Below are 14,259 nucleotides of genomic sequence, written 5' to 3' on the forward strand. Positions count from 1 at the left end.
CATAGGGCAGAGTTATGGTCGGCGAGAGTGGCCAGGGATGCTGGTATATTACTTCATAAAAAAAAAAAAATATATAAAACACTGGAGACATTCAAGACTATGAAATAAACAAACTTGACATCAGGTGTTGTGTTAGATCTTTAATATTTTTCAATATTTAGTTTTTTTTGTCATTGTTGTTTAGAAATATTGCACATGGTCAACATGCCTGCTTATGAGATAACACTCACCTCGCTCATCCTAAAATTTCCTTCTCCAAAGTAAGGACAGTTTATGTTTAAGCACAATCATACAGTGTACACACATACGTGTGTGTGTGTATGCACATAAGTCTGTGTATATGGGTGTGTGCGCGTGTGTGCATGTGATTGCACATGCATGCAGAGGGACACTTTTACAGCCCTGACCCCATGTGAATTCATAAGTCTTACACTACATCATTAACCTGTGTGATTTATACATTTAATATGTATGCACATCTATCTATCTATCTATATATGTATATGTATATGTATATATATATATATATATAGATGGATATATATGTCATTTATATATATCCTGGATCCAGTGAGTTTGATAACAGTCATGATGACGGACAAAATAGTCGTGGTGACTATAAAAATACTGTCTCTAGAGTAGAATATAGACTGTGGAATACAATGAAAAAAATATACTATTGATAACGTTGCTGCTGTGAGGTGAAAGGAAAACAAAGAGGTTGGTGTGTGTTCACGTGCTACCTGCATGTGCCAAAAACATACACACTCACACAAACACAGACCTAAATGCACATTTATATAGAAATACCTGTATATATTTATATATTTCTTTTTAACACATCCAACTGTATACAGAGAAATAAAAGAGATACCCATCATCATCATCATCATCATCGTCATAATAATAATAATGATCATTATAACTACCCCCACTCTTTACCGAGGAAGCAAAGAGCCAAAAAGTGCTATTTAAAAAGTTTTCTTTCACGTTTAGTAAGTTATACTCTACTATATCTCTTCAACGATAATTGTGTGATTCATTTTTTTTTCTTTTGTTTCGATTTATTCGATTTATACCATAGTTAAAGATAGTATAACAACAGCTCTTTCCTGTCACTGACTCCATTTAATATCTATGGCACAGAGGCCCCCAAAAAAAAGCAGAATATCCCACCCGTTTCCAAAAAAAATGAAAAAAAAAATAAAATAAATGTCCTATTGCACCATTTGATGGGAAAGGATAAAGTGTCAAGAGGAGAGGGCAGAGGGAGGGCTTCAGAGAGACTGCCCTCCAGTGCTGGTCTAGGATCTGCTTTCCCTGAACTAACCCTAACCAGAACCATCCTGAGCTACATAGCGCTTGACCCGGGACCAGTGCTTAAGGGCACTTTCTAACAACACTTTGAGGGAGATGGGTGAGGAGGAAAAAGCAAGGGAAGGAAAGAGGTTTTTTTTGTGTGTTTTTTCTTTTTTTGATAACATACGGAACAAGGTTATTATTTTTTTTTCTACTAAAACAATCTCTAAAAACAATACTTTCCTGATTTAACTTACGGCCGTCCCCGGACGAGAAGGGCCGCACATATTGTGCAAACACCTGATTTCAACGTTTTACAAAACGACAAACAACGCCTCCCCCCGAACCCCCTCCCCACACACACACACACACACACACACACACACACACACACACACACACACTTCCTCCTCTGGTGAGAAACAGTGGGGGAGGTGGGCCATTCAAAGTGAGGGAAGGAGGTCACAGACTGATTTTTGTCCCCTTCTTTTTTTTTTTTTTTTTTAACGATTATTATCTTTTTTTTATGCTGGAGAAGAAACACAATAGAGCCACGAGAGAGGAAAAACAGGCCACGGTAAAACTGGTTATTTCCACGGCAACGATAACAAGAGAAAGCAACATAATATTATCCACGGGGAGTTTGAGAGCAGTTTGGTTAAAATTCTTCTTCTTTCCTCTGTTGTTAATCTTTGTCTCATTGTTGTTGACGATGATTATCTGCCTTCCTGTTTGTTGGAATACGAATCATCCGTGCATTGAACGTCATCCAATTTCTTCTTCTTCTTCTGCATTTTTTTCTCTGTGGGACTCTGTCGGGAGCCAGTCAGTGTCGAACTTAAACGTTGATTCTTCAAAAAGCCTCACAACCACTAGTCTCTTTACATAATCTCTTTACGGTGCCTGGTCACACAGGTTTGTGGGGAGAGGACGACTCTTCCTCTTCCTCCTCCTCCTCTCCCCAACAGATATACAGACATTTATAATCAGCTCCTGCAAACGAGGACTCAGTCTTTCAACATGGCAACAACTGAAGGTGCAAAGATTGGTCACACTACGTCACAGCTCCTGTCGTCTCTTCGGGAGCAAACAGATTTCATGCTTTCAGTTTCTCTTCTCACTACAATCACTAAAAACTGTGCACGCCAATGGCTTGGTCAGACCAGGGGGTGAAGGTGTCTGTGTGTGTGTGTGTACGAGCACCTACAATGCACTGCTCTGTGTGTGTGTTCTGTTCATATATGTGTGTGTATGTGTGTGTATGTGTGTGTGTGTGTGTGTGTGTGTGTGTGTGCTGTCTGTCTTGCAGCATTGAGGGGCTGTGGAATAGCAGTGGAGGTCGTTGGGGTTGTGTTTGCGTCCCGACCACTGTGCTGAGGAGTGGAAGGAGCGAGAAGGAGGTCGAGTCAATGGCATCTGAGGGCTGGTTGGCTGGCAACAGCAAACTGCATCTGCACAATAATAAGTGACAAAGTGCCTTTGTGTGTCGATGATCCTGGGGATCGTCCCACCAAGAGTAACAGTCTGATTTGGTAAGGATGTGTGTGTGCGTGTGTGTGCGTGTGTGTGCGTGCTGGAGATTATCATGGTTTGTGTGTGTGCACCAGGGAGTTTGTGTGTCAAACTACAAACTACTGTACAAATGTGCTGAGAGCAGACCTGGGCTATTTGAGAGAAAAGAAAGGGGGGGCAAAACGACGACATGACAAGAAGAACTTGACTCATCAGGACATTTACGTGATTTTGTCCAGTTTTGAGGCGTTGATTTCAAGCACCTCGAGTCGCTTGAATGTTTAATGTTTGTGACGATATTCAAATATGTTTCTGCCCAGGTCTGGTGGAGATTAGTAGAACAGGTCGTGCTGGAGTCAGTCATCCTTCAAACTGCTTCAACACATACAGGAACATTCTGAGGGAATGACACACTCCTCTTTCTCTCTGGGTCTTCTTGTCTTTGATATTTCGACTCCGTCATCCTCTCCAGCTTTATGATCCTTCGCTTTTCGGCTCCTCTGGGCTCCGGCTTCTGTCTCCATGTTGCTCCGCCCCTCCATCCTCCTTGGCTGATTGATTGAAAGAGGAGCTGAGGGACGAGGCGGCGTTCGCCGCTTCAGCCGAGACTCCAAGCTCAAGGGTTCCGGGCGTCGCTGTCTGCATGATCTTCTGACGCACCTCACGGATCTTCAGCTGCAGACACATTTTGGTGGGGAACGTGTCAGAGTAGCGAGCCTGAAAGGCAGCGGTGGCCTGAGCTGCAGAGGGAAACAGAGAGAGAGAGAGAGAGAGAGAGAGAGAGAGAGAGAGAGAGAGAGAGGAGAAAGAAAAGAGGGAAGAGGAATTAAAACAGAGCAACCATTAAATATTTAATCCTAGGAGCTTCCTTTTTAGATTAGCATTCTTTAAATCCATTGTTTTATTTCTTACACTCTTAAAATACTTGTTTTTATCATATTATTATTTATTTTATTTTCAATTTATTTACCACTTCACTTGTGTGCTGTATAAATAAAGCTTGAAGTAATTGATGATACATTTTTGTTTTAGGGCTGAAACAATTACTCGCTTCATCGATTATTAATCAATAACTAAATTAATCGTTGAATAGTTTGAGTATTTATTAAGTTTTCAGATTTTTCAGCTTGTCAAAATGTGGATATTTTCTTTTCTATTTGAGAATGTCATCATTTCCAGGTTTGGGAAACATTGATCAACATTTTTCAACATTTTCTGACATTTTCCGGACCAAGCAATTACTCGATTAATCGAGGAGAATAATCGTTAGTTGCAGCCCTGTTATGTTCATTGGTTTTGTTGAAGCTGTAATACAGATTACAGACATTCAATAATAATTGTGAATAAAGCACACGGCTGCAATTGACTTCACTAACATTTTCAAACCTGTTTTTAAAGCATAACCACTCTTTTTGTGAGTAAATGTAAATAATTTTGGCTCTAATGAGGGAACAGACTTTTCTGTAGTTAAAGTAAAATATTTAATGTCATCTTATGTTCTGTTTACAGGTGATTTACCTGATGGAAAGAAGCCATGTTCCTGAAACAACTGCATGACCAGAGCCCGCCGCTGATCCAGAGTTCGGCGCAGAGACGAGTAAGGAACCCTGTCCAAGTCTCCTAAAAGATCCTCCCCCTCCGTGCCTGGTTGAACAAAATAAATCGGTTGTTATACTGTGTGGAGCAGATCTGCAACTGTGTGTACATGATCACTCATGTGTTTACCTGCTCTGTCAAAGGTAAAGATGTCTCCCTCACACTTGGCGGCGCTCTTGGGGGTGTTGGGCTCCGAGCTGCAGCTGGACAGACGTCGAGTCTTTCTCCTCGGGGAGCTGGGGTCGTCAGCCGTCAGCTCCAGCTCTGGACGCAGGAAATGTGAACCATGAGTGAAGAAAATATTGCGGGACAGAGGGATGACAGAGTGTAGAGAAATAAAATGATGAAGGAAATGTAAGTGAATGAAGAGAAGGGAATTGGAAGAGGGTTCATAAAAAACGATGAAGAATGGAAGAAATTTAGGTAAAATGCAGACAGAAAAAGACAAACAAAAAAAACCAATGCTTTGTTTTGAATGTAATTGATTTACTGTATTGGGGATTTAGTTTAGTTTGGAACAAATTAAAAAAAGTTGCGTGTAACGTTTTTTTATATTAACAAATGACCGTTGCATGGAAAACATTATCAAATAAATTCACACACACGACTCTCTGTGTTTCTCAATATAGCAATGTTTCGATCTGATGTCACCTGGCAACATTCCCATGCTGCACAGAGGAAGTGATTTGTTTCACATTCAAGATTGAGACAGTAAAGTGAGACGACTGCAAACAGGCAAAATAGTTTTAGAAGATTTTAGAAGTGAATTCTACTAAAAAAATCTGGTCTTTGGTAGTTTGACATGAATGCTCACAATCACTCACTCAGGTCTGATAGTACTTAGTTGTGAACGCATCTCACTCAAACAGTGTCTTACTGCATTTGTAATATGAACAGACAAAGTCAGAACCCACATCTCTGGACATTTTAATGTGTCCATGTCTGTAAATGGCGTCAGTGTGTTCCCTTGTCTCTACTCACCGGTGGAGTTGCGTCTCTTCTTGCGGTAGCTTCCCAGGATGGCTCTGGGCGAGGTGGCCAGACTCTGCAGAGTGGGCGAGGGAAGAACCTCCTCTGGATTAAACTCTGGAAGTTCAGCTAAGCGCTCCTCGAAGTACGTCTCCGACAAGACCCTGCACGAATAAAAACCACACAGTGGCAGCCACATCAGTCCACTAATGTGGTGGTGAAATTACCAGGGGACGTCCTCTGAATGTGTTCGCATTAATCATGCTGTAGAGCCGCCGGAGCCTTTTCTTTCTCTGTGGCTTCCCCACCACACTCCCACCGTCTAAGTAAAGAAGATAAAGGTTGAGCATTCTGCCCACTCACACTCAGTAAACGAGTTTCCGCCACGATTTATACAAACTAAACATGAACCAGGATCCCACTACAAGGGAAAATCAGGGTCAAAATAAAGTCAACCAACTATGAGTCCTGTCCAGGGCTGAAGCTCATCTTCAAGCTGTTTTGATGCCACAAATACAGAAGACAGAGTTGTTGTTGTATGAGCTCTCTCAGCAGGAGTAAACATAAACTGTTAAAACAGAGAGAACAATGACCACAAAGACAGAAGGACCTGGCAAACTTGCTTTGTTTTGCTTTGGCACCGATTCCGTGAGAGACTGGTTGTACAAAATGGTTCAGGAAGAGTGATGAGAACTGATTTATTGTTTTCTATTGATTCCTTTGACAAAGAGCAGAGACCAATGTAACATTTTTATTTCTGAGCCACGGACACAGTTTAGAATGAGGAAGAAAAATGCATGTATGTGAGTTGGGGGTGCAAAATTGCTGTTTTCATTCAGGTTTTCTTCAGTCAGTTAAAAATACAGTAAGCTGTGAGCTGTGAGCTCACTCTGGCTTTTACGCTCTGTAAAGTCCATGTTTGCTGTCTGTCCGTGTCTGGAGTGTGGCTGTGATTCAAACTAAGGCACTTAATCTTTTAAGAATCACCAGCTTTCTCCCAAGATTGCCAAAAAGCAATAGCCTGGATCTAACCATTTGTTCCTGGTCTGTAAGTTGCTGTTGCAGATTTTTGTTTTCCTCTATTTTAGGAGTTTTGAAGTTGAAGTTAATTTGGGTGGACATGGTGTTTTTCTTCTCTATTTACTTATTTTGAATAAGCTTTATTGAATGTTTATGTTTAGGGTTGATTAATATCCAAACCATATCTATAAATGCAGGGGACTTCTGTCTTTTCTATAATTTCATCTAAATGTTACTCACTGGACATTAAAATAAAAGCTTGTCCGACATTAAAAGTTGATTAAGGGCTAAGTTATAACAAACAGGTATGTTTTGAGTTTCCTCTTCACTTACTTGTCATGGGAGTCTGGAGTCTTTTTGAGCGGCGGGGGACGAAACTTGGTCTTCTTCGAGGAAGAGGGGGGGTCTCTCTCTGCACTGGGAGGAGGAGGAAGGGGGTCCAAACCTGAGGGTAGTGTAGGAGGAGAACAAGGTCCAGCCTGGGAATAGAGAGAGTGTGAGGGTTGTGAAGAAATTAAAAAAGTCTCATCTCATTTCTGAGGAGCAGGTTGATAACATGTCTACTTTCCTGATATTTAACCCAAGATTAAAGAAAAGTTTCTGAACAGATTCAATATTTCTCACCTCTTTGCTGCTGCTGCTGCTACTGTCTCCGATGCCGTGGTCCTCTCTGTCCATCTCTCTGCCTTTCTTCTTTTCACCCATCTCCTTCATCCCTCTCTCTCGCTCTGCATTCATTTCACTTGGTTTCTCTTTGCTGTAGCCGTCTCTCATATTTTCCTCCTTGATGTATAGCCCAATGACGTCCTCCTCTTTTTTTACTAGCACACATGAAAGTGGTGTCAGGTTTGATATAAGACTGAGAGATTTATTACAACCAAAAAATGAAAAGAAATTATGTAGTACCCTGGTACAGAGAATGGAGGCAATGCAGAAGTGCCTGAAACATGTATTCTCTTGAATGGCCACCAGGGGGGCAACTTCACTAGTTTGTATGCAAGTCTATGAGAAAATTGACCTTCTTCTTCTCGTTTGAGTTCTAACGTCAGGAAACATTTTCCTGATAAGTTTAGGGTCTCACTCACTAGTTCCACGTCTTCCTCAATACAGAATACTTTTGTAAAAAAGTATGATGCTACTTAAAGCGTTACAAGAAGGAAAAGAAGAAAAATATAGTCCTCACACCATCAGTAGATTAATCCATCTCTAATTCCCTGTATTATCCAAATATGTTCTCTTTTGTTTACAAAAAACAAGTTGGCATTGGCCAAAAATTCTACCTGACACTAAATGGCAACATCATCATCATCATGAACCATTAGAAATCCTGAGCTCTGACATTTCAAAACAAACCAGGTAAAACTACACTTACCTGTAACAATGTTGTTCATACGTGTGGCCCCCAAAGTCTCCTGCCCTCCGTCCTCATCCGTTTCAGCATCCACCTGATTCTCCCTCTTCACCTCCACCTTTGGCTTCACGTCCACTGCCATGCTGGGCAGAGATATAGCCATCGCTGAGCTCTGCACCTCCGTTGCTAACGGAGAAGACGGGTTGGTGACATCTTGGGCTGAAGCTGGAGCTCCGACTGCAGGTGGTACGGTGGTAATGGAGACCACGCCAGAGGCGAGTGCAACAGTCGGTGCTGGGTAAATGGCAGTTAGTACCTGGTGATGTAGATAGTTAAGTGTTCAGAAGGTAAAGCTGGTGGGCAACAAATGTGGCATGAATACATTTAAATTACTAAACAAGGGCTTGGGCTTGAAATGTCACCTGGTCGGTAATAAAATAAGTTTTCTCTGGGGACAGGAACTTTTTGCTACTTGTCACTTTATCAGTCGTGCCAAGATTTAAAGATGCAGCACAGAGGCCAGGAAAAGCTGCCAATATACACATTTGTTTGTTTACACTAATCTCCCTAATGTCTCAAAGCTAATGTAGTGATGACTTATCAATACCAGAATGATCAACCCGCCACCTTTAATCCTTCAGCCTCCAGAGCTTCGTCTGCTCCTGCCTTTTCAGAGCGAATACACTCGATTTTTCTGAGTGAGCACTTTTCACTGGAATAAACTTTAGAGGAGGTTTAATTAATTCATACACTGCTGGTAAAACACAGACATGAGGTAATTAAATCCGCAATATCTGATATCTGTGCTTCAAAAAATGCATCAAAACTGAAAAGTAAAAGCAAACTTCACGTCTACAGTTGGTTCTTTCTCAGCAAATTGAAATTTCCTAATAATTCTAATTTCCTTATGACAACTTAACCCATTTACCTGACGGCCAGCGGTTGCTGCGGTCTGGCCAGGGGAAATCTGTGATTGACAGCTCAGCGGTGGAGCCGGAGCAAGCAGTGGTGACTGACCAACGATCGGCTGGACCAGAGTTTGCCCGCCTGGGGCGATGGCAGTGAAGCCCAGAGTTGCTGGGAGATACGCAGGGCCCTGAGTGGGTGTGGCCTGTTGGGGCGTTGCTGTGGTAACCCCAGGGCCGGACTGGACGTATGTGATCCTGAAGAAGAAAAGGGTTAAATATCAGAAAGGTGAGAGTGAGAGAATATGTTGCTATCTTTCAGGTGTTTTGCCTGTCAGTGACCTGGTGGGTGGGGAGGTCAGAAGAACGGTCTGTGGGGGAACGGCTCCCGGAGCCACCATCGTTGCCAGGGAAACAGGAAAGGGGCTACCCGGATGCACTGTTGCTGTGCTGCTGGAGTGAACATTGGTCTGGACCACAGGCATGGGAGCGATCTGGATGATCTGTGGGGACATAAACAAAAGTTTCTTGTACCTTCAAACTTCAAATAGACAGAGACAAACCTTAAAACGTCTGATGTTGCAATATCAGTTGGAAGAGATGTGATAAATGTTGACTTTGAGAACTTTTAAGACTTTCATAAACCTACAACAAATACAGTAAAGCAGAAAAACTGAATATATTTGTTTTTTAGACCACTGTATCATAATGTGACCTGATTTTATTGTAATTCAAATGTTTTAATTAATTTTTCTTTCTAAATTTGTTAGATTGCTTGTTTTTATTTTAATGCATAAAGTACCTGTGGTTGCATCTGGTTGCATGAAATATAATGCCATACAATTACAGATTATTATGAGATTATTATGATACAGATTCATCTTTAGTGAAAATAATTGTAGTAGCCTCCCCAATATTAGTTTTCAGTGTTTTCTGATACGACCTCACCACAGGGCAGTAAAACATGACCTCCGTCTTATCTTGACACTCCGTCGACACTTTTAGCATCTATTAGCTTTCGTGTCGACACCCGTACCTTGTTTCCTGTTGTGGGGCCGTTCTGCACAGGAAGAGGCGGTGCCACGAGGGAGATGGAAGGATGAGGAGAAGTAGACCCTGTTCTTACTGTTGCCATGGGAACCAACATCTTGCTCTGCAAGACCGGCGACTGGGTTTGGACTAATGAGTGAGAAGAAGAAAAACAGACGCAAAGAATTACACCACTCAGCATGAGGAAGAGATGAGGAGAAGTGGAGAGGGGAGAGAGAGTGGAAAAAGAGAGAGAGAGAGAGAGAGAGAGAGAGGACAGCATGAAAGGACATTTCTGCTGCTTATGAACGTGAAGTGAAAATTCAGTTGCTTCTGACTCTTAAGAGCACAGAGTGATTAAATCACCGGTGGGCGGTAGGCGCTCGTACTCATATCAGTAGTTTCTCCTGTCAGTCATTTATTTCAGGTTTACGTAAGCAAATCAAATCTATTTTCACAGCTTCCTGTGGAGATAATTATCAACAAGAATGTGATGGGAACTACAGCCAAAAGAAAAATCTAAACTAATCTATGATGTTGGGTGGACATGTGAAAACACTTTTGTGGTTTTTGTGTTGGCCAATGATTGCTGTCTAGCTCACCTCTGGTCCCGGGGCTGACTCTGATTCCCGCCCCCGAGTGCACGCCATTAGCCAGGGCGGCATTGTTGGGCAGGGAGAGGATTTGCTGGTGGGTGAGTAGAGGGGAGGAGGGGCTCTCGGTGGGCAGGATGTACTGGACCTGCGTTAGTGGCTTGGAGCCGGAGGGGTGGAGCTGGGGCTGGAGGACGGGGAGGGGGATCTGTGTGTGTGGCTGAGTGGGTTGTGGGTTGAGGACCTGCACAGGGTGGGCAGGAGGAAAGGACCCTCCCAGAACTAGGTTAGTGACCAGGCTGCTACCACCCACAGGAGTTACACTGACTGGACCAGGAGAGGAGGACGAGGACAGGTACCCACCCCCTACGGTGATTGGCAGTTGCTGAGCTCCACCTCCTCCAATCAGGATAGTGGCTTTCTTGTCCTGGGGTATGGCGCTGAGGGTGACGGCTCCCTCCACTGGCTTGCTGGCAATGGGGATAGGTGTGCTGGCAATGGGTCGTACCACATTGGTCACCATTGTGGGAGCCATGCGGATAGTGCTGTGGACCTGGGTCAGACTCTGCTGGGCTAAAGTGATGGGAGCTGCAGCGCTGGATGTCAATGAGGAGACTCCCTGTCCTCCACAACCTCCCTCTCCTCTACCTGCGGCTGTCTCTTCTCTCTTGGGTCCTCCCTCTCTCCCCTCCTCTCCTCCATCTGTGCCTCTCTTTCTTTCAGAACCATCTTCAGCACCTCCTCCACCTCCTGCTGCGCTGTTTCCTTGAGATGAGGTGGAGTCGGAGTGAGGGATGGAGGGAGAAGAGGAGGAGAGGGAGGGCCGGGACACTGGCTGTAAGCCATGCTAGAGGGAAGAGGGAGATGAAGAGAGGAACGAGATCAAAGCCGGAAAAGTTTTTAATGCAAAGTTCTCTTTTTCAACTTCAAGTAACTCTGGAAAACGTATCGGTTTTAATTCTATATATAACCTGCTTTACATATAGAAACACACTGAACAAAGTTAAGTGAATCAATATTCCACAGAAGCATTTTTCTGCCATGCTGCAAAAAGAAAAAAGAAAAGACTATCACATAATTTCTTGAAATGTTTCATGTTATGACACAATAATTTATTGTGTTATATCATCATCATCATCATCATCAAATAATTTACATGTTATTATGACACACAACCTTATCACATTAAGACACTATGAATGCTTTAATTATAATAATAAACATTTTATATTGTATCATGGCAAGTTATCTCATTATAATTTAAAATGATTCAGGAAATAACATGATGAATTATCTCATTATGAAACTGAGAATCCTATAAAATCGCAGCATAGCTGTTAGTAATTTCCTCAATTTATCCATTCGCTACACACCAATTTGTCATTTTAACACAAGTTCCACTAAGTTGAACAATAATTTACCAACATAAGGTGAAATGCTTCACATTATAAGCTTAAAACATGACACGTTATCAAATTATAATGAGATAATTTATAGATTCTTGTCATAACATGATGAGGTCGTATGTCATAATAACATATCTTGATATAACAAGACTCTTTTCACATTATTAGGTCCATTTTATTTTTCTGTAAATACCTTTTTTTTTTACATCATAAGAGATACTGAATCACCTCCAGTTTTTTTTTGATATACAAAGGGGAGAGGGTGATATATGGCTATTATTTTCTTTTAATTTTCCATTTCAACAACATCAGAAAACTTCAGAGAAGCTTCTAAATGATGCTCACCTGTCCATCTGGTTCGTCCTCATCACTGTCTGTCACTCTCTCTTTACACTTGAGGTCGATGGAGCCTTCAGGACATGAATCTTCTGAGGATGACAAATTAAAAGTTAATGTCTTGAATTTTATTTATTAAAATTTATTTAATTTATTTATTTAAATTTTGTTAATTAAGTTTGAAGACTATCTAAAATATCAAACTGCAGGTGTCACTATCAAATAATGTGTACTGTGTCACTTGAATCTAGTAATGATTCATCTGTGGCTGAAACTGTTTCTTATTTTAGCCGTCAGGTGTTTCATTAACACTCTCACTCTGACTGGGGAAGGCTGAGTGTCCTTACTTTGTAGGAAGTGGTCGCTCAGTAGTCATGAGAAAGTCTTTTTGACCAGTAAAACCCTTTGCGGAGCATCAAACTCACCCATCACATCATCGTCTCCCTCTTCCTCGCAGATGACCATGTGCTCTTCATCACTGGTCATGTCCTCACTGGCCCCACCCTGGTACAGAGACTGGGGCGGGGCCCGGCTGCGAAACAAATTTGCCCCCTCCTCCTGATAGGGTAGAAAAAAGCAGATTAACATTTTTTTATATATGATCACAATTAAAGCTGGAGTCTGTGAGTGTGGGAAAGCTAGCAAAAGCAGGCTTCACTTCCACACTAGTTTAAATTTCAAAATGTTTTCAGATATAAACTACCCACAGCATGGGAGCTAGTGAATGTAATGCAGGGCTCACAGTGTGTTGAGCTGACAGGAGCAGCAAATGAGATGCATTTAAAGACTCTGGTAAATCACTTCTGCAGGATCTACTAGGATCCTGGTTGATCACATGAAGCATGTTGACTTTAAAGGAGCAGCTTCAAGACATATTCAAGAATGATTAGGAGTAGGAAGATTTGTTTTTATAAATGCAATCATTGATTGATTTGCTTTGTATCTTTTTTATATGTTATGGATCATCACAGTAACTAATTGCCTGTGCAGACTAAAATGCTGGATTTTCTAAATAACATGGAGGACATCCTGAGCATATATTATGTTTGTAAGCAAAAATGGTGTTGTATGGATGTAGCCTTTGACAAACTCCAAACCTGTCCTCATACTGTGGTTCTGCCCCAAAAGAATAGCAGTCACCTGTGGCAGAACTATAGACACGAAACAGCAGGCAAGGTGTGTTTATTACAGTATTGTGAGGGCAATAAGATAATAAGACAACAAATACCAGGCGGGAATTTTTATTCTTTGTCAATGACTTTCATCTATCTATTGCAATATCAGAGATTATTTATGGACCCATTTTATTTTGTAATATTACCTTTTGATAATTGTTCTATTTTTAATCAATGTCTGTTCTATGCCAATTTTTTTTAAATTCATGTTGGAAGCATTTTTTGCGATATCTAATGCTCCATCATGTTCCACAGAGATTACTGAACCTGGATTAAACCACAAATCACCAAATCATTCATATCTATTACAGACCCGAGCTTTGATATTTTCAGAAATATATCCTGGGAGCTGATGCAGGGAAAACACTTTGTTTCGAACACGGATTATCAACGCAAAACTGAAAAGTAAAACTACTGAGGGACAACACATCAGACGGAAGTAACACAGCTATTATCAAAGCATTCCTACTCTACGTACACAGCTTTGCCGGCGGCATCTGACGAATGCCTTCAAACAAAAGAGCTCACATGCCGACCTCCTCCTTTGTGATTAAGAACGTAGCAGCAAACACCTCAGTTTCAAACCTTCAAAGGCTCTGCAGAAGTAGAAAGTGAAACCTTTGAAGTTTGAGGCTGAGCTCCCCCAGAGGTTCCAGTGTGTTTTCAGCAGCAACAATCTAGGCCTCACACAAAGAACCAAGTGAGTCCATTTGAAATGTTTTTTGAACACTCAATGCTCTCAGCTGTGAAGTTCAACCAAAAACGCTCTGCAGTGTGAAGGACAGGCGTCAGCTGTGTAGACTCACATCGACCTAGGAGCATAGAGGCTCGTATACTCGCAAACACAGAGTCTTGTATTATTATTTCTAAGAATTACTTCAGCCTGTTGCTTCTAATGTCTACATTTTTGTGTCTTTTTTTAACTGATGATTGATTTTTTTTTCCCTTGGTTGCACTTTCAGAAATCCTAAAATGAAAGCACAACATAACTTTCTAACTGTGAGGTCATGGTGATCCTGAGATAATACACATTGATGGATTTAAACTGATACATGTGGCTGTTTTTCT

General features: G+C 41.7%; 1 protein-coding gene across 4 annotated transcripts in view; it reads right to left on the minus strand.

The window, feature by feature from the left end:
- Positions 1-2,569: 2,569 nt before the first annotated feature.
- Positions 2,570-14,259, minus strand: part of cica (capicua transcriptional repressor a) — a 35,890-nt gene continuing 24,200 nt past the window's right edge. For 2 of the 4 annotated variants that reach the window (XM_044051986.1, XM_044051987.1), the window contains exons 10-22: positions 12,442-12,574; positions 12,026-12,108; positions 10,284-11,121; positions 9,689-9,831; positions 8,995-9,155; positions 8,676-8,910; positions 7,769-8,063; positions 7,021-7,217; positions 6,730-6,875; positions 5,389-5,540; positions 4,537-4,671; positions 4,330-4,455; positions 2,570-3,551 (exon numbers count right to left, since the gene is read on the minus strand). In XM_044051986.1, the coding sequence (XP_043907921.1) occupies positions 3,286-3,551; positions 4,330-4,455; positions 4,537-4,671; positions 5,389-5,540; positions 6,730-6,875; positions 7,021-7,217; positions 7,769-8,063; positions 8,676-8,910; positions 8,995-9,155; positions 9,689-9,831; positions 10,284-11,121; positions 12,026-12,108; positions 12,442-12,574 (2,910 nt within the window). In that variant the 3' untranslated portion in view covers positions 2,570-3,285. The remainder of the gene's footprint in view (positions 3,552-4,329; positions 4,456-4,536; positions 4,672-5,388; positions 5,541-6,729; positions 6,876-7,020; positions 7,218-7,768; positions 8,064-8,675; positions 8,911-8,994; positions 9,156-9,688; positions 9,832-10,283; positions 11,122-12,025; positions 12,109-12,441; positions 12,575-14,259) is intronic. The other 2 variants (XM_044051988.1, XM_044051989.1) reach the window with 2 other exon arrangements.

This window comes from Solea senegalensis, linkage group LG20, assembly GCF_019176455.1.
Source record: "Solea senegalensis isolate Sse05_10M linkage group LG20, IFAPA_SoseM_1, whole genome shotgun sequence".
Lineage (NCBI taxonomy): Eukaryota > Metazoa > Chordata > Actinopteri > Pleuronectiformes > Soleidae > Solea > Solea senegalensis.